Source organism: Nyctereutes procyonoides, unplaced genomic scaffold (genome assembly GCF_905146905.1).
Source record: "Nyctereutes procyonoides isolate TBG_1078 unplaced genomic scaffold, NYPRO_anot_genome, whole genome shotgun sequence".
Lineage (NCBI taxonomy): Eukaryota > Metazoa > Chordata > Mammalia > Carnivora > Canidae > Nyctereutes > Nyctereutes procyonoides.
Genome location: NW_026575131.1, coordinates 53542456 through 53566874, shown reverse-complemented (window position 1 = coordinate 53566874; position 24419 = coordinate 53542456). Strand labels below are relative to the sequence as shown.

Sequence of the window (24419 nt, the reverse complement as noted above, 5' to 3'; positions counted from 1 at the left end):
TGAAGTCAGCCCCTGGATCAGACAGCAGGGATCCTAAACGCCAAGACACAAATCGGGGACATTTCCACTGCAAGTGGCCCCAAATTAAAGCCAAGCTTGCCCCCTGGTGGACAGGCACAAGTAGCGCCGCAACCTCGTCTGCGGATTTGGGTCCCTCCTTGGGGAAGAGAGCAGGAGAGAGCAGAGGGAGGAGTGTGTATGTGTGTATCTCTGTGTGTGTCTGCACGTGTGTGCTTGTTCATGAGCGCAGGTTGGGCACCAGAAAGGGCTCCTGGTGCTTTTGGCTTTGCAGCTTCTCAGCACCATCACGCCGACCGATGGCACACCTTCTCATTCACCCAAAACTCCACGGAAGGACCCATCCAGAGGGGCCCACGGAAGTCTTAATCTCAGGGTCTTCTTGGGTTCGAGCACTCCCAGCCTCCAGAGACTAGGACAGGGCAAGAGGGAGAAATAGAGAGCTGGGATTCCAGGGCTCTGAGGGAACAAGTTCGTGTTTATACGGTTAAAAAGGTGGCAAAACGTATTGTGGGTGGAGGGGGCTCTAGCCAGAGCCTTTATTCTCTGGTCTGAAGGCCCTTCCCATTTCTTCAATCCCTTCCAGGGGCTTGCACTTGGGCTGTTGAGTCAGTACCATGTATCTTCTGGAAGAGAAACGTTTAAGCTAAAGGAATAACTCTCTAATGGTGGAAGTTCAGGGAAGTCAGGCATGGGGCAGATTTCCTTTCTTCTTTTTAAAACTGGTTTGTTGAGGTATGATCAGTACCTAAAAAGCTGTATGTGTTGAACGTATATGTCACAATGAGTTTGGTGTTAACCGTATCTACCTGTAAAATCATTACCAGTATCAAGGACATTAGCATATCTATCACCCCCCAGAGTTTCTTCCTGGGGCAGATGTTCATGCAGGGCCCCATCATAATACCCGAGGACTATCTACCTGAGGACAACCCTTCCACAGGGGCCCAGAACCCTGGGTTTCCCTGGTGTTGGAGATTGCTCCCGGTGGTCACAGAAGGTGGATCTCTGTGTCTCAGGCATCAGTCTGCAGCTATGTGCTGCTGCCATCTAGTGGCTAACGTGGCCTTCGCATGCAAACCTTTCTGCCTTCGACTGTTCAAAAAAAAAAAAAAAAAAAGACCAGACTTTAAGGCTTTAAGGCAAGGCTGGAAGTCAGCGTTATGGGTTTGAAATTTAAGTTGCAGGAGATGGGGCGGGGGGAGAGGGGTGATGGAGGAAGCGGATTTAATCAGTGGATGCTGGGACAGCACGTTTCAATTTCCAAGGTACAAATACACCTGCCATGGTTGATTCCCAAATCATTAGCATCATCACCTCCTTTGTCTCCAGTCTTTGCCATTTCTTTCTTTTTAAAACTTTTTTAAATTTTTATTTTAATTTATTTTGTATTGGTGTTCAATTTGCCAACATATAGAATTACACCCAGTGCTCATCCCATCAAGTGCCCCCCTCAGTGCCCATCACCAGTCACCCCCACCCCCTGCCCACCTCCCCTTCCACCACCCCTAGATCATTTCCCAGAGTTAGGAGTCTCATGTTCTGTCTCCCTTTCTGATATTTCCACTCATTTTTTCTCCTTTCCCCTTTATTCCCTTTCACTATTTTTTATATTCTCCAAATGAATGAGACCATATACTGTTTGTCCTTCTTCGATTGACTTATTTCACTCAGCATAATACCCTCCAGTTCCATCCACGTTGAAGCAAATGGTGGGTATTTGTCGTTTCTAATGGCTGAGGAATATTCCATTGTATACATAAACCACATCTTCTTTATCCATTCATCTTTCGATGGACACCGAGGCTCCTTCCACAGTTTGGCTATTGTGGACATTGCTGCTATAAACATCGGGGTGCAGGTGTCCAGGCGTTTCATTGCATCTGTATCTTTGGGGTAAATCCCCAGCAGTGCAATTGCTGGGTCGTAGGGCAGATCTATTTTTAACTCTTTGAGGAACCTCCACACAGTTTTCCAGAGTGGCTGCACCAGGTCACATTCCCACCAACAGTGTAAGAGGGTTCCCTTTTCTCCGCATCCTCTCCAACATTTGTTGTTTCCTGTCTTGCTACTTGTCCCCATTCTCACTGGTGTGAGGTGGGATCTCATTGTGGTTTTGATTTGTATTTCCCTGATGGCCAGTGATGCAGAGCATTTTCCCATGTGCCTGTTGGCCATGTCTATGTCTTCCTCTGTGAGATTTCTGTTCATGTGTTTTGTCCATTTCATGATTGGATTGTTTGTTTCTTTGCTGTTGAGTTTACTTTTTTTTTAAAATTGTTTTACTTATTTATTCATGAGAGACACACAGAGAGAGGCAGAGACACAGGCAGAGGGAGAAGCAGGCTCCATGGAGGGAGCCCGATGCGGGACTCGATCCTAGGACCCTGGGATCATGATCTGAGCCAAAGGCTGACGCTCAATCGCTGAGCCACCCAGATGCTCCGAGTCTTCCCCATTTCTGATCCATTTGGGGAAAAGCACCGATAGACATCAGACAGGCTATCTCTCTGTCTCCTCTCTGTGTATTCTCATGAATAAATACAATCTTTTTTTAAAAAAAGAAAGAAAGATATAAAAATAAAATAAAAATAAAGACATAAAGGAGCACCTGGATGGCTCAGTCAGTTGAGCATCCAACTCTTGGTTTCGACTCAGGTCACAATCTCAGGTGGTGAGATCGAGCCATGTGTCAGGCTCTGTGGTAGGCGCGGAGTCTGTTTTAGATTCTCTCTCTCCATCTGCCTCTTCCTGCCCCTGAAAAAAAAAAAAGAAAAGAAAAGAGAAAGCAAAGGACAACATAAGAAATATAAGAAGGCAGAAAAATATATAAATGCTGCCCTAACCCCCCAGCCCATCTGATAGACATCAGACAGGCCAGGCGTCAGGCTGGTTCTGTAGGACGGTCACAGAGCCCCATATGAGCTGTGCCTTCCTTCCTGCCCAGGCCACAATGGTCTCTGCAGGCAGAAAGGGGCAGGAGATAAAGCTGAGTCATGAAGTGTCCTCAATTTGAGTTTGGAGGTCAGCTCTGTGGAGAAAAATAATGCTGAGTAGCAGGCCCGGAGCAGCTCGATGGGGGCAGGGCTTGTTCCTCAATGGATGGCCGAGGCCCAAATTCGTGGAGAGCACTCAGCATGGAAAATGGGGAGTAAACATGCATTTTGGGCAGAGGAAACAGCAAGTGCAAAGGCTCTCAGGAGCCCGTTAAGTCAGAGCTTTGCATTTTCTGGAAGAGAAATGCTTTTATCCAAAGGAATGAGTAATATGGAATTTCAGGCAAGGAAGTCAGGCATAGGACAGCTCTCTCTCTCTCTCTCTCTCTCTCTCTCTTAAGATCACTCTATTTAAGTCTGAAGAATGAGCTTGGTGAGATCAATATTTTTTTTAAAAATGTAAAAATTAGGGCAGCCCTGGTAGCTCAGTGGTTTAGCCCCTGCCTTCAGCCCAGGGTGTGATCCTGGAGATCCCGGATCGAGTCCCATGTCAGGCTCCCTGCATGGAGCCTGCTTCTCCCTCAGCCTGTGTCTCTGCCTCTCTCTCTCTGTGTCTCTCATGAATAAAAAATAAAAATTTTTTTAATGTAAAAATTAAAAGCCCCTCCAAGAACTTCCTTTGGTAGCCTCTGATGGTTGCCAGGAGTCTTTGTGAAAATTAGCAAAAGGTGCTCCCCACCCCCGCCATTGTCAGATGCAGGCCCACTCCCAGGGTGTGCAACCTAGCGTAGGATGAGCTTTGGTCTCCACTTCCCCTCAGCCAGGGACATTTGCACAAAACAATGCACAGAAACCCTGGCATCTGGTGAGGGACAGAAAAAAACCCCGTGTTCACCATGGTTTTCTTACGCCACCACTTACATTCTTGGAGATTCACTTCCCTCAAATTCTGCCCCATTTGCCTGAACTCTGGGGCCCTGTGTTCGGGGAATAAATACGATGGCTTATTTTGAACCTCTCAAAGCTTCTGCACTTCCATATCCTCTTCTGGTTCTACTTCTGGCAGCATCCGAATGAGGTCCAGGGTAGATAGCAGCCCTTCCAGCTCTTGCTTCTGCCTCTTGGGAGATGCAACAATCACAGAAGCCACTCGAGGATCAGAGTTGCTGCAGAAATTCGCAAATCGAGCATGTGGAGGCAGCAAAGCTAGGGAGATGCAAAAGCAAATCCTCTGCGAGTTCCCACGATGGCAGACGATGTTGGTTCCAAACATGGTGACCAAGCTCTAACTGTTGAGGAGGAGGGATTCCCAAGAAATATTTCTTATCAGTTCACAGGGCAGTTAGGAAACAGAAACCGTACTGTGTTTGGTTGTTTTCTGGTTAATATTTTTAAGGAATTATAGATTTAGATTGCTTTGCAGCTCTCAAGGCCAAATGTATTCATTGCTGTGAAATGAGATCAGCTCTAGATGAAAACAAATGGAAGAGACCTCACTTCACTGGAGAAACTCAAAATGCATGTCTTCTGGTCGCTTTATATAGCATAAAATAATTTGATTCCTTTCTATGAATGCACAACAAAATCATTTGGTGGCATGGTGGATAATTTTTTTTTTAAATTTTGCAGTCAATCTTAACTCTATCAAGCAGTGATTTATGTACAAGCTGCTTCCTTTCACAGTGTAAAATTTGATGAGTTTTGAAAGCCTCTGCTCTAAGCAAGATGCAGAACATTTCCATCATCTCCCTAAATTTCCTTGAGCCCCTTGTTCTTCCTCCCTCCTACACCCCCCACTCCTGGCCCTAGGCAACCACTGATTTGTTCCCCTCCCACTCACCAACTAGAATTTTCTAGAATTTCCTGTTGTTGGACTTTGTGGTGGTTAAGTTTATGTGTCCACTTGGCTGCAGTTTGGGGATCAGTTGTGTGGCCACACACCAGTGTGGATGCTGCTGTGAAGGTATTTTAAATTTTTTTAAATTTTTATTTATTTATGATAGTCACACACAGAGAGAGAGAGAGGCAGAGACACAGGCAGAGGGAGAAGCAGGCTCCATGCACCGGGAGCCTGACGTGGGATTCGATCCCGGGTCTCCAGGATTGCGCCCTGGGCCAAAGGCAGGCGCCAAACCGCTGCGCCACCCAGGGATCCCTGTGAAGGTATTTTAAAGATGTGGTTAGCACTGAGATTGGTGGACTTTGAGAAAACAGATGACCCTCCATAACGTACGTGGGTCTCATTTAACCAGTTGAAAGCCTTAAGAACAAAAACTGAGGTCTCCCAAGGAAGAAGGAATTCTGCTTCCAGACGAGCATAGAAATCTGGAAATCCTGCCTGAGTTTCCAACCTTCAGACTCCTTGGGATCCCTCTCCTTTACGTCTGGCGGCTTCTTCTTCTTCTTCTTCTTCTTCTTCTTCTTCTTCTTCTTCTTCTTCTTCTTCTTCTTCTAAGATTTTATTTATTTATTCATGAGAGACACACACACAGAGAGGCAGAGACATAGGAAGAGGGAGAAGCAGGCTCCATGCAGGGAGCCTGATGCGAGACTCCCATCTCGGGACTCCAAGATCACGCCCCGAGCCAAAGGCAGACACTCAGCCACTGAACCACCCAGGCGTCCCACGTCTGGCTTCTTTTCCTTGCATGAGATCTTTGAGATTCATCCATACTGTTGAGGTCCTAGTAGCTCCTGCCTTCATCATGTAGACACATCACCTGTCCATGGACTTCTGAACTCTGTTCAGCATTCAGCAATTGTGAACAAAACAGCTGTAAACATTTGTGTATGACTCCTTCTGTGGATATATGTTTTTATTTCTCTTGGACAAGCACTAAATGGTCCAGTGATCCCACTTCTAGGTATATAGTTATAGGAAATTAATACTGGATATCAAAAAGAGAATATGTACTTCCATGTCCATTGCAGGATTGCTCACAATAGCCAAGACATGAAAACAATCTAAGTGTCTATCAATGGATGAATGGATAAAGAACATGCCACCCCCCCCACACACACCACACTGGAATGTTATTTCAGTATGAGATAGAAGAAAATCCTGCCATTTGTAACAACATGGGTGGTGGATCTTCTGACAAAGACAAATGCCGTGTGCTATCACTTCTAAGTGAAATCTAAAAAAGTGAAACACGTACCAGGAGTGGAGGTGGTGGAGGAAATGGGAAGATGTTGGTCAAAGGGTACAAATTCGGAGTTAGAAGAGGAGTGAGTTCTGGGGATTTTCTGCATAGCAGCGTGATTATAGTTAACAATACTGTATTATATACTTGAAGGTTGCAAAGATACTAGATCTTAAATGTTCTCACCAGAAAAAAAAATTGGCAATTGTGTGACATGTTGGAGGTATTAGTTAATGTTATGGCAGCCATCAGATTGCAATATATAAACAAATCAAATCAACACATTGTACACCTTAAGCTTAAAAAGATATGGAAATATTTCTGTTCTAGTTGGTAAATAGTCGTGACTCCAAGCCAACAGCATATCTAGCCTTTACCATAAGATATCCCATGATCCAGCTGCCGAAGGGTTGGTGGCTAGCACCAGATGTGACCCCTGGATCTTGTCTTAGGTTCACAGCCAGTGTCCATTCTGATTGGTCAGTGCCCTCCTTTGACCAGGTATCTTTTATTTTGGATATCACCTTGTAGGAGTGCTAACAACACTGACTCCATCTTGGGCCCTCCCTCTTGCTCATGTCTACGCACTGACCTCGCTGGGGACTATGTGTTCTAGGCCCCATGGATGTTAATGTATGCTCTGATCGGGAAGTGGGAAGGCTTATTCTGATCTTCCCCAATGTGATGCACAGAAGGCCCCACTTTAGGTAACTGTCCGGTGACCTCACCGCCATGCCCCTCGCTCCCTAAAAGCTGGGGATTACTTCTGGACTGGGCAGAGAGTAGTTGTGGAGAATGACCGTCTTCCCCATGGATAGTCACCTGTCAATCCACCTGTCAGTACGTTACCCTGAACACAACTCTGTGTAAGTGCTATAGAGTGGCTTGCTTTGTTTTTTGGTCTTAAGGTGCCTTCTCAGTCTGGAGGATACGTTACTGATCCTCCACTTTCTAATGCACCTGTTTGGAAAAATGTTAACATAGTTGGCCCTTTGTTGGGGATTTGGGAGCTTGGGCCCTACTGTGGGGTTTGCTGGGGAGAGTGTTTAGCAGAGGCAGGGTGAGGGAGACCAAGTGGGACGGAGGAAAAGAGCTGAGTAAAGAGGTGGTCTCACATCGGAAGCTCGCCTCAGCCCGACCCCATGGGGAACCTGGAACCTAAATACCACCATGAGTTGATCTTACTGTGGGGCTTGCCGTTTGTGGCCCTGTGACCTTGGGTTACTAGCTGGGCTGGGTCTGAGGGTTTATGGAGACACTGGGGAAGGGGAAGCTGTGAGCTATTAGTAGGCAATACTCACAGCAGCTGGGGGATGGGTGCTCCACCTGCTAAGAGGTGGCTATAGGGCATCAAGAGCATCTGCTCTAGAGGCTTCAGTTGGTCTAAGATAACTATGGTTTTGGGAGGACGGGAAGAAATGAGGGCAGCAGGGTAGACCAGTGGAAGACAAGACAGGGTCTTGAGTGCCATGTTAATGAGGCTGGAGTTCATCCTGAGGATAATAGGGAGCCATAGGACGATCTAGAGTATAGGAGGAATATGGTTAAGTTGGGTAGGGCTGTTCTAGAGCGACTCTGCTAACATTCAGTGTGGGGAAGAGTGGTGCCCCTGGGGCTCCTCCAGGCTGATTTCTTAAATCTGATTTTCCCCTTATTTCCCCCCTTCCTGGGAAAAATTTAGGTTAGGTTTATCAAGCCACGTGTCTAGAAACTGCATTTCCTCTGCTTCATCCTTCCTCTTCTCCCTCTAAGCCTGTCTGTGGATTGGCAGGATCTCTGAAGTGCAGATTTTACAGCCTTGGTCAGCTGTTTGGGGTTTAATAAAGGGTGACTGGTATCTTGTGATCCTCTATCCCTGACCAGGACCCCAGACTCACATATGTGCAGAATTATAAGGTTCCTTCCTGCCAAGTCGTCCACATCTAAATCCCTGGAACTTGTGAATATGTGACCTTACCCAGCAAATGGGGCTTTGCATATGGGATTAAGTTAAGAAGAAATTCTGGATTATTTGAGTGGGTCCAATGCAATCACAAGGGCCCTTTTAAGAGGGCAGAAGGGAGGTCAGAGAAAGAATGAGAGAGGGAGATTGAAGGAGAGAGAGAGGGAGATTGGAAGATGCTACACTGCTGGCTATGAAGACAGAGAAAGGGACCTCCAGAAGCTGGAAAGGATAAGGCATGGATTTCCATGGAGCCTCCAGAAGGAATGCAGCTCTGTTGACATCTTGAACTCAGTCCCCTTAGATTCACTTGGGACTCTGACCTCCAGATCTGTAATGTAATGAATTGGTGTCATTTCAAGTGGCCGTTTGTGGTGCTTTGTTACAGTGGGGGCAGGGAAGTCACCTGTCCTCATCCCATGTCTGTCCCCATTCTGAATGTCAGCTATTCCTTCTGTCTCAGACTCCCTGCTCACCAGACATTTCCCCACTTCCACCTTTCCTGCTTCCTAAACTCTTCTCTGTCTCCACAGCTCCTGCCGTAGGCAAGACCATCATGCTTTTCTCTTCCCCAGTTGCAGCCCAGCCTTCTCCACAGCTCCCACCCAGTCCAGAGCGCAGCAGCTGTAAAGCCCCAGCCTGTTGCTCACTCCCTTACTGAAATGCCTTCTGGTGCCCTGAGGATCAAGTTAGAGAATAACAGTGAATATTATTGAGCATTTAATCTGTGTCAGGCAGGATTTTTGTGATTTTATTACATTAAACCTCAAACCCTATGAAACTGGTGGTGTCCTCATTTGCTGATGGGGAAAATTGCTTCTAGGTATACCAGTTGTCTCTTGCTGCATACTACAAAACTGGATGGCTTTAGATAACCAGGTTTTGTTTTCTTATAGTTTCAGAGGGTCAGGAATCTGGAGGTGGCTCAGCTGGGTGGTTCTGGATCAGGGTCCGCCTGTGAGGTCACAGTTAAGCTGTTGGCTAAAGACCTCATTTCCTCCTCATGTGGGCTTCTCCCCACTATTGCAGAGTGTCTTCACAACATGGTGATGAGTCCCCCCCCCCCCCCCCGTGAATGATCTCAGAAGGGGTGAGCAAGCAGGAAGCCACAGTGACCCTCTAAACCTCAGATGTCTCAGATAGCAGTGTCATGTTCTCCTTTGCTAAGTCCAGCACACCCCTCAAGAAGGGCAGGATTAGGCTCCCTTTCTTGAAGGGAAGAATATCAAAGAATTTGTGGATGAAGTTAAAACCACTGCATTTGTTTAGTGACCACACCTGGATGCATTGAACAAGGATTATAGAAGAAAATGCAAGCCCCAGAAGTTGCTTCCAGTGGGCAATATTACCCCACATTATGGAGTCCCCTCCATAGCAATCCTTTGGGACATGGCCTATTGTTATCTTCGTTCTCCAGATGAAAAAACTGAGGCCCAGAAGGGCAAGTTACTTCCCAAGATCACTTTGAGAATACCTGCAGAGTAAGAATTTGAGCCTACATCTGATTCCAGCTTCTGTGGCTGTATTAGCCAACACTTGGCGTTTTTCCTGCATGCCAGGCTCTGTTCATGTGTGCCCACTCCTCACAGATGCTCACAGCAGCCCCAGTGAAGTAGGCCTGTTATTATTGGGCCTGTTTCACAAATGGAAATGTTGAGGCACAGAGAGATTAAGAACTTGTCTGGACCACACATGATTAGCAAGCAGAGGAGATGGGATTTGAACCCTTGGTGATCTGGTTCTAGAGTCTATGTATCCTCCAGTGCTTCTCCTTAACACAACACAGCTTTTGTTTATCCTCTTTCTTGGTGAAATTTGCTTTTTTTCTCTTTTTTTTTAATTTGCTTTGTTTTTATGCTGGCTCTTAACTGTAGCCTCAACAGGCAGGGTCCCTTGATGAACCCACAGGGACCATTGATGACTCTTCTTCAGTGATCTTCAGTTGCAAGGTGGGTCTTTTGCTTTGCACAAAGAAAAAGGGAGAATGCAGATATATGTGGGGCTTTTCTTCCCAAGAACTTGGGGCTGGTCTTTGTGCCTCATTTTTAGCTTGTGGCAGATGCTTTTGGTGCCTGTGACCCTCAAGCCCTGGGGCACACTGGACCAACAACTATCAGTCATTGTATTCTGTTATCAACAGGGTTACACTCAGATTCTGCACATTCTCTCTGCTTGAAGGCCAGGCCTGAGGTGTTGTGGGTTGACTTAAACCTCAATCCATGACCAGCAGTAGCTAGTGGGGTAGATACCTCAGTTTCCTTGCCCCTCTGTTGGGGTAACTGAAGACTACTCTGGGCTGCCTTTCAGAGGTCTCCAGTGAGATCGAGCTCCAGTCCAACTTGGTAGATGGCATGGCCACCGGAGACCCTTTCCCATCCCTATCTCACTGCCCCCCTCCCCAGCTGGAGTCTTCTGGGGTCACCTCCCTGAAGCACTACTTTCACTAGAATTTCAGTGTCTGTTTCTGGGGACCCTGGCTGAGGGATTACTAGACCTCCATGTGTGTGATTTTGTATGTGAAGGTGTGTTAGACCTGGGAATGCGGCAGAATGCTGCTGTGTAGGGGTCAGATGTAGGAGAGCTGGGGGTAGATGGGGTGGTTCAGGTGTTAGACCTTGGAGCAAGGGTCCTGGATCAAAATCTCAACTCCAAGTAAACTTGGACAAGTCCCATCTCCTCTCCATGCCTCAGTTTCCTTATTAATTTTATTTATTTATTTTTTTGTAAAATAGGTGGGGGTCAGAATCCTTACTTGATATTGATGTGAGGTGATGAAGTTAAATTTTGTTGGCAATGGGTCTAGCACAACACCTGGTCCATGATGTCTGTGACAGTTATTTGTGTGGGGCATGCTGGGAAGAGACCTTTGAGTCTGAGATTTGCTTCATTGGGGACAAGTGGTGGTAGCTCATTTATAGTTGGGGGCAATGAAAGAAGATTGAGAAGGTAAGTATTGGTAGCGAAAGAAAAGCAAGAATGGATGGAAGGGGAGAGACTGGAGAGAGAGAGAGGACACAGTGACACACCAGCTGGACCAACTTCTCTTCACTGTGTGGAAAGACAAAATAGGGGCTTGCCACACTGTCCTCATCTAGCAGCAATTCAGCAAAAAAAGCTGTCTTGCTCTGGTGGTATTGAGCAATTCTGGCTCCACCCCTCCCCTGTTCCTACACCCTCTGTTTACAGAAAAGTCTCAGAATGAAGGAAAGGTTCTGTTCTTTGAATGACAGAAGCAGGGCATCATGTGGAGCTTCAACTTGCTCCTCTTCTGGGGTAAGTATGGGGCCGAATGGTGGTGGGAGGGTTGGGGGAAGCCTGCGCTAGATATAGACTGTAGGAAAAAGGGAGGGCCATGGGGTGATCAGCCTGAGACCCCAATTCTAGGCTAGACACTGCCAATACCTTCATTGGGAGATCTTTGGCAAAAATTACTCAGGATAGGGAATTCCATCTGTCAGGGAAGATTTTATTTATAGTCATTCATTTGACATGTATTTGCTGAGCACCTACTATGTGCTGCTGTAGGTACTGAGGGGAGAGCAGTGGTAAGCAAGTAGTTCCTGTTGTCATGAGGCTGACATCCTCATGGGAAGGGCAGATAGAAAAAAAGTCACTGGCCATGACGGCAACCACCCATCTACCATCCTTGTAAGTTCTTCAAATATCTTCACAAAACTCCTCCAATACTGGGTCACTAATAGTCCCATTTTACAAAGGAGAGAACTGAGGCAAAGGATATTAGATGACTTGCCCAAAACGACTTAACTAAACGGGGTAGAGCCAGCAGTTTGGCTCCAGGATGTGTAAACTTTATTGCTTATCACTACACTATGCTATCCCAAATAATAAGTACACAAAAGCATGTCAGGCAGTGATAGTGCCACAAAAGAAGAGAGTGACCAGGGGTTATGTTGAAGAGGGAAGTCGGGGAAGACCTCTCAGAGGGGGTGACATTTGTGCTGAGGCCTGAACCATGAGGTGGAGACTTCCTGTCTATTCTCTTATTTCCCTTTCTTCAAATGTCAGTTTGTACTGGTTTTATTTATGGTCTATGTTGTGATTTTCTTCCTATCTTTCAAGTTTTAGTTACCGCTTCAAATCTATGAACAAGGGACAACATTTTGAGCAATAAGTGCAGGCTTCCTTGGCTGTGGCCCAGTGCATCTCTTTGTGGAAGAGAAAACTTAGGCCCAAAGAGATTAAATAACTTTGCCACATCCATGTAGTCAGCAATTAGTGAAGCCAGTTTTTTAAACCCAAGCATTTGACACCAGAGTCGGTATGCTTAAAAACAATGCTCTGTTCCCTCTAAAATTATTAATGAGCAAAAGAATTTTGGTTGGTGGTAATGAATGGGAATATCAAGAGTTTGAGGGATCTCTGGGTGGTGCAGCGGTTTGGCGCCTGCCTTTGGCCCAGGGCGCGATCCTGGAGATCCGGGATTGAATCCCACGTTGGGCTCACGGTGCATGGAGCCTTCTTCTCCCTCTGCCTCTCTCTCTCTCTCTCTCTCTGTGTGACTATCATAAATAAAAATTAAAAAAAAAAGAGTTTGAGTCTGTGGGACTTGTTAATTGGCAGGCGTCATTAGAAGAAGCAGGTAAGGGGCACTTGAGTGGTTCAGTGGTTGAGCATCTGCCTTTGGCTCAGGGTGTGATCCTGGGGTCCTGGGATCGAGTCCCACATCGGGCTCCCCATAGGGAGCCTGATTCTCCCTCTGCCTGTGTCTCTGCCTCTCTGTGTCTCTCATGAATGAATGAATGAATAAATAAATAAATAAATAAATAAACAAACAAACAAATAAATAAATAAATAAATAAATAAATAAATAAATAAAATTTTTTAGAGAAGTTGCAGATAACTCATGGACTCCAAATGCAGGAATGCCAAGTTGGCGCTTTGGGGTGTTGGCACTGGTATTAGCTATTAGGCCCCTTGTTCTTCCCTGAAGTTAATCAGCAAAGAGTAGTGATGACAACATTGATGGTGGGGATGGTGGGGGTGATGGTGGGGGTGGTGGTCATGGGGATGGTGGGGTAGTGGTGGGAGTGCTGGAGGTTGGACAGTGGTCATGGGAATGATGGTGGTGGTTGTGGGGGTCATGGAATAATGTCAGAAAAGAGCTAAATGTTGGGGCAGTTGCACTGCCTTTTAGACATTTTAAAAACTAACCACTTGACCATCCATGCCATTTTAATGCTACGGATATACTGTACATCTATGTATGTATTTTTAAAGTATTTTTTTAAAGATTTTATTTATTCATGAGAGACACACAGAGAGAGGCAGAGACACAGGCAGAGGGAGAAACAGGCTCCCTATAGGGAGCCTGATGTAAGACTCGATCTCAGGACCCCAGGATCATGACCTGAGCCAAAGGCAGATGCTCAACCACTGAGCCACCCAGGCTCCCCTATTTATGTATTATTACATGTATTATTTCTATATATGTCTCATACAAAAAACAGTAGGTTTTTTTCATCTCTCCCTAAGAACCAAGTTTTGCCCTCTATGGGGGAGATGTCATTTCTTTTGAGAATACATGTTTCAGTGTACATTTTTGAAAATCAGCTGGGACTTTTTTTTTGTAATTGAAAAGAAAACGAAGATGATACAAACAAAATGAAAAACACAGAGTGCAGAAAAACAGGAATGGCTGCTGTAAGTATTACGTGAAATATTGTATGTTTATCACTCCAGGTGGATCTCCCATCTAGGTTCATCAAACCTGTTTATATGAGGCCATTCCAGGAGTACTTTTTCAGGTTGAGTCCATCTTGCTTCTTGATGGTTCATGGTATTTTTATTTTCTTTTTTCACAGGGTATTGTGGTATATTCATCTGGGTTATGTTTTCATTGGAATCAATGGCAGTTGGTAAGTTGGTCAAAGAGAATCCATATGCTCAATGTGAGGGAGGATGTTTTCTGGGAAGGAGACCCTTCTGTCTCAGGAGGCTGAGCCACAGCTGAACACTTGCTGGGAGCTACGTAGTGTCAGAGCAAGGGATAAATAATATCCAGGTCTCCGGGTTCCTGCTTCAGGCTCTTATCTTTGTGCCTTGGATTCACTGTGTGACCTCAAGTGAGTCACACAAAACCTCTCTGATTCTTACTTTCCTCAGCTGTGAAATATAGTCAACATGGGTTCCTATCCCACAGGGATGTTGTGAAGCTTAAATTGCAGTAGGTAACTTTGTTAACCACCGGGTACATGTGATAAGAGCCTCATAAATGGTAGTATGGTGGGAATGGGAATGGAATTTACTCAAACCACAACTCATGTGGGAAAAAATCCATTTTTAAAATGTATTGGGTGTTCCCGTCTTTTACATAAGCTCCTACTGGATGGAGAGGAAAAACATTGCCAGTTTTTAGTGTTCTTAATGACTCAGCTTCCTGGCTCAGCCTTATTTGGGGAAACTCTGTGTTGTACAAAGAATTGATCTTTCAAAAATTTTTTTTAATTTAAATTAAATTAGCCGACATATAGTGGTACATCATTAGTTTCAGATGTAGGGTTAAGGAATTCATCAGTTTCATGTAATACCCACTGCTCATCATATCACGTGCCCTCCTTAATGAATCTTTCCTACCTTCATCTTGGTCCTCTCAAGATGGCTACTGGGTGTTAGTATAGGGACAACTTACAAGATCCTGTGGCTGTCAAGGGGGGACTCTGGATGGGGTGTTTTGTCTACTGGTACAACATGGACTCACCTTACTTTCTGGTAGTCCTCTCAGCAGCTCTGCACCCCCTGGGAGTCCATGCAAGAGCTTCTGCTTTCTATGTTCAGGCTATAGAAAACCAAAAGAGTTTTCTTGGACAACCTACTAGCTACCTCCCTCTGTGGGTTCTAATCTTTGGCTTTAATACCCTGTTGGATGTGACAGCAACAGAAAGCAAGCCTCTCTTCTAGGCTGGGAAACTCCACCTGGCTTTTGTTGGGAGAAGTCAGTCCCTAGCCTTGATACCCCTAATTTCACCCATTCCTATCTGGAAGTTTCTGAGGTGAGGTAGCAGAGGAATGGGGGTCCTGGTGGGTCCCTCTCATCTCTCTGTATTAGCATCCCCAAATTTTTTCTTTTCCCTTGTGATAGGTATTTCCTTTACACCACAGCTTAATAAAAGCTTTACCTTCCAGTACTCAAAGCCTGGCTACTGCAAAATCATTTTTTTTAAAGAGGGGAGGTGGGCAGGGGGAGGTGGGGTGACTGGGTGTCGGGCACTGAGGGGGGCACTTGACGGGATGAGCACTGAATTCTATACTATACGTTGGCATATCGAACTCCAATAAAAATAGACAAAAATAAATAAGTTAATAAAATCTTTATTAATGAAGATTTTATTTATTTATTCATGAGAGACACCAAGTGAGAGGCAGAGACACAGATGCAGGGAGAAGCAGGCTCCCTTTGGGAATCCCGATGTGGGACTCGATCCCAGGACCCCAGGATCACGCCCTGAGCCGAAGGCAGATGCTCAACCACTGAGCCACCCAGGTGTCCCTGAAAAATCATTTTATTGAGATATGACTGACATTTAATATTGTGCAAGTTTAAGGTATACACAGGTTGATTTGATGTACACATATATTGAGAAATGATTACCATCATAGTGTTTGCTAATTTCTTCATTGCCTCACATAATTACTTTTTTTTTCTGGTAAAAATATTTATGATCTATTCATAACAACTTCCAAGTATATAATAGAGTATTGTTAACCAGAGTCACCATGCTGTATACTAGATACCCAAAACTCATTCATCTTATAAGGCTTTGCTTTCAAGACTATTGTCTTGCTTGGAACCCAAATATCCAGTTTGGTATTTAAAACCTGAACATTACTGTTTTGTTTTCCTGTATGCCTGCTGCTAAGACATCTTAATTTTTCCTGAATGAGAGTAAATCCTTTGGCAGAATGTGTTGGAAGGGAGGTTCACATCCATATAAGTGGAAAAGAGAAAATCATATCATTGTATTTCCTTTTTTTTAATAAATTAATTTTTATTGGTGTTCAATTTACCAACATACAGAATAACACCCAGTGCTCATCCCGTCAAGTGTCCCCCTCAGTGCCCGTCACCCATTCACCCCCACCCCCTACCCTCCTCCCCCTCCACCACCCCTATTTCATTTCCCAGAGTTAGAAGTCTTTATATCATTGTATTTCCAAAAAGGTCACCTGGATTACAAAAATTGATCATTATTATTGAATCCAGAAAGTCCTTGGCTGGTGAAGAAGTCATTTTATCAGTCTCCACAGTTCTGGGATCCAGCCTGGGCCTGACACAGCACAGGCAAGTTAGGTAGATAGATAAATAAAAGAAAGAATACGACCCCACATAGAGAGTGCAAGAGATATAGTTGAGGCACATACAAGGAATTTGTAAATGTGAGTTTCTTAACATTTGAGAAGACTGGGCACTATGGAATAAAAAGTGCATAAGCACAGGAAAGGTTATGATAGTTCATCAAAGCACACATTTACGATATTTGTGCTTTTCTCTATATATCATCCCTAATAAAATACTATAAAAATGCATATACATGGGGCACCTGGGTGGCTCAGTAGTAGAGCCTCTGCCTTTGGCTCAGGGTGTAATCGATTCCCACAACAGGCTCCTTGTGAGGAGCCTGCTTCTCCCTCTATGTCTCTGCTTCTCTCTGTGCCTCTCATGAATAAATAAATAAAATCTTTCAAAAATGCATATACACTTTGAGACAGCAATTCATAATCCAGAAATTTATTCCAAAGAGATATTTGTACAACATACAGAGATACCTCGCCATACATTCAAGGATATGCACGTTACACTATTCTCGTAACAACTTGGAATAAACAGTCATTGCTTACCTGAGGGTACTGGTTGGATAAAACCTTGTGTTTGTCAGGATAACCCTAGCTACTGTAACAAACCCAGAGCTGTCCATGGCTTAATAAAAAGAAATTTAATTTTTGTTTGTTTAAGAGTCCAACGTAGATATTTCTGGCCAGTGGGTGCCTTTCCTCAAAGTGGTAATTCAGAGACCTGGACTCCTTCTGTCTTGTGGCTCAGCTACGCTAGGGGCTCAGAGTCTTCTGTAGATCATAGGGGGAGGGAATATGCATGATGCATGTCATATTTGCTCACAGTCACATGACCATACCTGGACACAAGGTGAGCAGAGACATGTAGTCTGTGGTAGGTAAGCTGCCTGCTAGTGACAGTTCCAGACCATGGAAAGGGGAGTGTGGAGTTTCTGCTTGACCTTTGACTACCAAGCCACTGTGTCCATGGGACAGTTAATGCCCATGGACACAGCGGAACCTACATAGCTGTTCAAAAGCATGAGTTAGGGATGCCTGGGTGGCTCAGCGGTTGGACATCTGCTTTCAGCTCCAGTTGTGATCCTGTGGTCCCAGGATTGAGCCCCACATCCAGCTCCTTGCAGGGAGCCTGCTTCTCCCTCTGCCTATCTCTCTGCCTCTCTCTCTCTCTCTCTGTGTCTCTCATGAATAAATAAATAAATTTTTTTAAAAGTATGAGTTAGGTGTGTATGGACTGGTTTGGAAAGTTGCCCCAAACATATCCTTCTTTTATTATTATAGAAATATTTAGACATTCAAAGGTAGGGAAAAATAGTACAGCAAACTCCCATGTACCCATCACCCAGCTTCCATGCTTGACCAATTTGCTGCCCTTGGTTTGCAAGACCTACTCCTAAGTGAAAAAGCAAGTAAGAGTATGACAGGGTTTTCCAACAGAACTTTCTACGATGATGGACACGTTCTGGATCTACTGTAGTCGCTAGTCAGTCACAAGTGGCTACTGAGCAATTGAAATAAGGCTAATTGGATCAAAGAATGGAATGCTTCATTTTATTTAATTTTCATAGATTTATTTTTTAAAGATTTTATTTATCTATTTGAGAAAGAAGGTGAGAGAGAGAGAGAGAAAGAGAGAGCGAGTGTGAGCACCATCGGGGGAAGGGCAGAGGGAGAGGGAGAAGTAGACTCCCGTGCTAAGCAGGGAGCTCGATGTGGGGCTTGATCCCAGGACTTTAAGACCATGACCTGAACCAAAGGCAGAGGCTAAATCAACTGAGCTACCCAGGCGCCCCAATTCTCATAGATTAAAATGCAGCCATATATGATTAGTATCTACTATTTTGGAGAGCACAACAGATTGTATATTATATGATCTCACTTGTGTTAATAAAACTGTATGAATTTATAAACTTATTCCAATTTAATAATATACTTGCTTGACTGAGCCTGTGAAGAGTATCTATGCTGGAGGAGATCCCCTCTAAGCTAAGGGGGATCTAAGCTTTAGGCAGCTTTTGCCCCTGGGTATAAGGATGGGGAACTGAGAACTCTTCATTTTTAATTTTATATGCTTCTGCATTGTTTGCATTTAGTTTTACAATTATTATCTTCTTAGAAAAAGATATAAACAAAACAAAAAATGCACCAAAATAAGGATTACTGTCTGCTTTTGTTCAGTTTCTTTTTCTTTTTTTAATTTAAATTCGATTAGCCAATATATAGTACATCATTAGTTTCAGATGAAGTTTTCAATAATTCATCAGTTGCATATAACACCCAGTGCTCATCACATCACATGCCCTCCTTAATGCTCACCACCCAGTTACCCCATCCACCTCCCCTCCAGCAGTTTTTGTAGAAGCAGAACTTGATAAGAGGACTCTTGTGTGAATAATTTATTGAGGGAAGACTCTCAGGAAACACTTGCAGGGGAATGAGGAAAGCAGGACAGGGTGGGGAGAGAAACTAGCCACCCAGAAGGTGTTTCAGGAGAGCTTTAGCCACAGCCTGGTCTCACAGGGAGCCCTGGAATGTGAAGCGCAACCCAGAGGTTCACCTTGGGGGGCCAAGGGGAGGCTGCACTATAACACTCCTACACCTGTCTGCCAGTCATTCCCTGGGGGATGGGTATGCCATCCTGGTAAAGCAGTTGGGGGATGGCTGCCAAGAGTGACCACTGTCCCACCATTTCTTACCTGGCAACATGTGAAGAGCTCATGAGCTGATGTAGGAGAACCCCCAGGAAGCTGGGTTTTTCCCCTTCACATACCCACTCCTGCTTTCGTAACTTGCTATGGTAATCACTGACACTCAGGGAAATACAGCCTGGCAGGCTCACAGCCACTTTCAAAGGGATGGCTTTGAATAAGGATCTAGTGGCTTCTCATTGCTCTGCCCGTGGGCTGCTGGCAGCTGAGGAGCACGCATTCTGGTAAGAGACTCCCCCAGGAATGAAGGCAACTAGATCTTGGGCAAGCATCTTCATCTCTGTTTTGTCCTCTGATTAACGGGTATTGCAATGACTCGCACCCGATGGGATAATTGTGAGGATTCGACTCCATATGTGCAGTTGTTAAGAGGTGGGCTCTGGAGTCGCATTTCCTGAGTTCGAATCCTGGTTCTGGTGCTCGGGTATTTCAGAAAGTTCCCTAAGACTTCAGTTCCCATGAAAAGGAAGGTCAGAGGGGTTAATCCAATTGGGTTTCATGAGCATTATATGAGGTAAGATACAGGTGGTGCCTCAAACTGTACTGGGAACATAGCAGGTGCACAGTATGTCAACCCTCCCTCTCCTCAGAGAAACCTAAATTATCGGATTCTTGCTGTCTGGGCCAAAGTTGGTAGCTAGCGAGTGGGCACAGTCAGGACAATGAGCAGGACCCCTGGCTGCCTTGCCAACCTTCACCCATTTTACTTGCTCTTCTCTTGCATTTTGACTGGTGGTGTGACCCAGGAGAGGCTATGCAAACTCTCTTGGGGATCTGTTTCCACATCTGTAAAATGGACCCCTAACATTTACCTTGAAGTAGGGTGACCAGCTGTCGTGGTTTGCCTCTGACCAGGAGGGGGTTCACGGGACTCTGAACTTCAAGTGTGAATACCAAGAAAGCCCTGGCGAAAACCAGGATTACTACACTGGGAAGCATTATTGTGGGGCCTGCAGGAAATGCATGGAAGGGGCCTGGTGCTTGGGAGGCACCAATGAAATGGAAGCTCTAGTTCTGTTTTTAAAAGCCTTTTTGCCTCTTGGAATCCCTTTATGCTTCGGTCAATTAGGTGATCATCCATTAAGTTGTTTTGCTCATGATTGAGGATCATGTGTCTGCTCAGGTGGATTGTTGAAGGGATTTCTTGGCTTTTAGCCCTTGAAGTGGCCACAGAGGACACCAGAGAGCACAGCACCCAAGTCAGATCCTGCGTCCTCTGCCCACAGCCCTCCAAGGCTCCCACCACCATGGGGTAAAAGCCCAAATCCTCTCTGAGGCCCCTAAGGTCCCACATGACTGTCCTATCCCCTCCCTGCCCCTCCCTCATCCCTGTCTCCCCCTCACTCTCTCTGTTCCAGCCACACACACCTCACTGTTCCTCCAATACCCCAGGCCCTGTCCTGCCCCAAGGCCTTTGCACAAGCTGTGCCCTCTGCTTGGGATGTTCTTGCCCTACATATATACTTGGTCCTTCCCTCATCTTCTTTATGTTTCAGCTCATGTGTCATCTTCTCAGCAACTACTCTATTTTTGACATTAGATCCCTCACCCTCACTTCTCCAGGTTATCAGCTCTGTGAAGGTGGGGGGATTTTGTGTATCTTGTTCCACTGCTGAATCCACAGTACCTAGAATAGTGCCTGACATATAGCAGGTATTTGTATTTGTTAGAGTCATGCACAGAAACAGAACCAATAGGATGGATACATATCTTTTATAGATAAAAGATTTTTTAAAGAATTAATTTATTTATTCATGAAAGACACACAGAGAGGCAAAGACATAGACAGAGAGAGAAGCAGGCTCCCTGCAGGGAGCCCGATGCGGGACTTGCTCCCGGGACCCTGGGATCATGACCTGAACCTAAGGCAGATGCTCAACTACTGAGCCCATCCAGGTGCCTCAGATAAAAGATTTATTATGAAAAATAATAAGGTTCACATGATTAGGGAGGCTGGCAAGTCCTAAGATCTTTGGGGTGACATGCAAAGGTCCTGAGACCAGAAGGAATTTGAGGAACTGAGCAAAGGTGAGCATGGCAGATGGGACAAGGTAGGAGATGAGCTGGAGAGGTTGGCAGGTGCCCAGTCACACAGGGTTGGTTTGCGATTCTGGTTTGGGGTGGGTGTGAGTTGTGAGCAATTGAGCCAGAGTAAGAGAATAATGGGAAACTCGAATGAGAGACTGTAAGTGGCAATGTTCCGGAAGTTTGCAAAGAACAATGTTGCCTCTGTAGGCGAAAGAGGAAGTTGTTAATGAGAAGAGATGCAATTGAGGTGTCCTGCAGGGAAGTGAAATAAGCAAAGCATGTTATAGGAAGTAAAGAGCTGACTCTTCAAGACCCTAAGCATAATCCACCCCTTAATGTTTTTGGAGCACTTTATAAGGTGCTTTCCCGTTCTACCGATTGGTATTGGCATTACTGTTCATTCCTCTTCCTTTCACACCCTCCATCCAATCTGTTGGCAAATCCTGCTAACATTGCCTTCAGAATAGACCCCTAATCTTCTGCCTTCCATTCTTCCCAGTGGGGTTGCCTCTGCCCTCCTTGCTTACCTGGACAGGTGCAGGTACCTCCTCCCTGGTCATTCTGCTCCTGCCCCTCTGCACTTCATCTTCCGGCCAGGGGCCACAGGATCCTGCTCAAACCGCAGTCCTGTTGGGTCCTGCCTGTGTTCAGACTCTCCCATGGCACCCATTGCTCTCTGATAGAAAGCCGAGGTATGCCAGCAGTCAAGGAGATCTAACACGATCTGGCCATGTCCAGGCTTCCCTTTCCCCCCTGCCCACTCTGCTCCAACCACACTGGCCCCCCTGTAACTCCACCACATCTCCAGGCGTGGTCCTGCCCCTGAGCCCTTCATGCACTTGCTGTTTCCTCTGCCCCAAGTACCATCATAGCTCACTCACCTCCCTCTGCTCTTTGTTCTAATTGTTAGTTTTTCAGCTATTACTGAGCACCAAATGTGTACTGGGCACTGTGTATGCATTTAGCACACAGCAGTGAATGATACGGACACAAGTCCTTGACTTCAGGAGCTCAGAGTCCATCAGGGCTTAATCAGTTACAGACTTAATCAATTACAAATTTTTTTACAAAGAATTGTTTTAGAAATTACCTGAAAATTGATTCCATTTCTGGCCAGATCTACCTCTTCTTGGGTAGCACTCATGAAAACTGCTCACTTCAGGTTTCAACAGGCTTGGAGCTGCCACTCACCAGGTGTGTGTCCTTGGTCAAGTTACTTGACCTCACTGAGCCTCAGTTGTTCACATCTGTGTAATGGTAATTGTATCACTTTCCTATGGTTGTTCTAGCAAATTATCACAAACTTGGTGGCTTCAAACAACAAAAACATTACCTTATGGGTCTGGAGGAGGTCAGAAGTCCAAAGTGGGTCCCACTGGGCTAAAATCAAGGTGTTAGCAGGGCTGTGTTCCTTTCTGGAGGTTCTTTTTCTTTTTCTTTTTTTTTAATTTTTATTTATTTATGATAGTCACAGAGAGAGAGAGAGGCGCAGAGACATAGGCAGAGGGAGAAGCAGGCTCCATGCACCGGGAGCCCGATGTGGGATTCGATCCTGGGTCTCCAGGATCACGCCCTGGGCCAAAGGCAGGCGCCAAACCGCTGCGCCACCCAGGGATCCCTATTTTTATTTTTAAAAAGATTTTATTTATTCATTCATGAAAGAGAGAGAGGCAGAGACATAGACAGAGGGAGAAGCAGGCTCCTCACATGAAGCCTGATGTGGGACTTGATCACCGGACCAAGATCACCCTCTGAGCCAAAGGTAGATGCTCAACCACTGAGGCACCCAGGGGTCCCTTTCTGGAGGTTCTATAGGATAATCTGTCTTTTCACTTTTTCCAGCCTCTAGAGGTCACCTGAATTCCTTGCCTTGTGTCCTTCCTCCTCCATCTTCAAAGCCAGCATTAATTGGTCATGTCTTTCTCAAAGGGTGTCACTTTGCCTCTCCTGGCTCCATCTTCCATTTATAAGGACCTTTGTGATTACCTTGATTACCTTGGACCCAACTGGATAATCCAGAATAACCTCCAGATTAATCTCTTCAGCTCAGGATCACTTGGTTGCTAATCTTAATTCCATCTGAAACCTTAAGCCTCTCTTGCCACAGGCATAGCATATTTGTAGGTTCCAGGGATTAGGATGTGGTCATCTTTGGAAGGGTCATTATTGTGACAACCAAGGGAATGGTAGTATCAAATAAGTCTCTTCCCAGGCACCTAGAAGCCTGCCTCCACATCTGGCTTTCTCTTTCTCTTTCTGGAGCTCACAGTGTGGCAGAGGAAATAATAACTAAAAAGCTAATCATACAAATAATTGAGCAACTATAAGTGTCAGAAAGAAGGAGCACGTGTAGCTTTCGAGGAGTCAGGGGAGGCTTTTATGAGGATATGATACTAAAGCAAGACCTGAGGAGTGAATAGGAGCTGGCCAGATGAGCAGAGGCAAAGGGAAGAACATGAGCAAAGGCCCTGCAGTGGGAAGTCCTGGACATTGAGAGTAATAGGAAACGAGGCTTAAAGATGTGGTTGGGTCTGGTCCCTGGGGCTTTGTGGGTCCTGTTTAGTGATTTGGATTTGAATTCTGAGTGCAACAGGCAGCACTGTAGGCAGCGGTAGGGGTAGATGATCAAATATGTGTTCAGAGATGGCTACTATGTGGAGAAGAGATTGCAGTGGACAATGGAGGATTTAGGGATGCAGAATCCAGAGGAGGAGCTGTACCAGGCATAGCCGTGGTGATAGAGAAAATCAGGTAGATGCCAAATGCTCCTTGGACAGAGAACCAACAGGGCCTGTGGACCCACTGGATGTGACGGTGAGGAGCTAAACAGGCAAACTGAGGTCCAGGGAGGTGCAATCACTTGTCCCAGAGCTGGACTGGCTAGGATGTTGTTTTGACTGTTTCCACAGAAACCAAACAACAACTTAGAAATTTAGCTCTTAGAAGGACATTCTTCTCATAAATTTCCAAACTGTAGATGAAACAGGGTGACAGGGCTGCCCAGATCATCCCAGATTCCAGGTGCCTTCCACTTGTTACCTCTCCATCCCTCAGCATGTGGTTTTCCAGGCCATCATCCCCATGGTGAAGGATAGATCAGCCTCCTCTGTCCATGTTTCAGCCAAGGGGAAGAGGAAAGGGGAAGAGGAGAAGATGCCTTTTGTCATTAAGGGTATGGCCAAATAGTGTGCATATCACTTCTGTGCATGCTGAACTTAGCCACCGGGCCACACCTAGCTGCAGGACACACAGAGAATGCAGTCTTTAACTGGAAGTCATGTTACTACAAGGAAGTAGGGGACGTGGGTCTGGGGAAGAACTGCTGTTCTCTGCT

At 45.5% G+C, this 24419-nt stretch overlaps 1 protein-coding gene across 1 annotated transcript in view; it reads left to right on the top strand.

Annotated features, from left to right (window-relative positions):
• Positions 1 to 11244: 11244 nt before the first annotated feature.
• The window catches only part of ADGRE1 (adhesion G protein-coupled receptor E1), a 61369-nt gene continuing 48194 nt past the window's right edge, over positions 11245 to 24419 (top strand). Inside the window, 2 exon segments of the mRNA XM_055344811.1 lie at positions 11245 to 11312; positions 13862 to 13915. Of these exon segments, the coding sequence (XP_055200786.1) occupies positions 11282 to 11312; positions 13862 to 13915 (85 nt within the window). The 5' untranslated portion in view covers positions 11245 to 11281.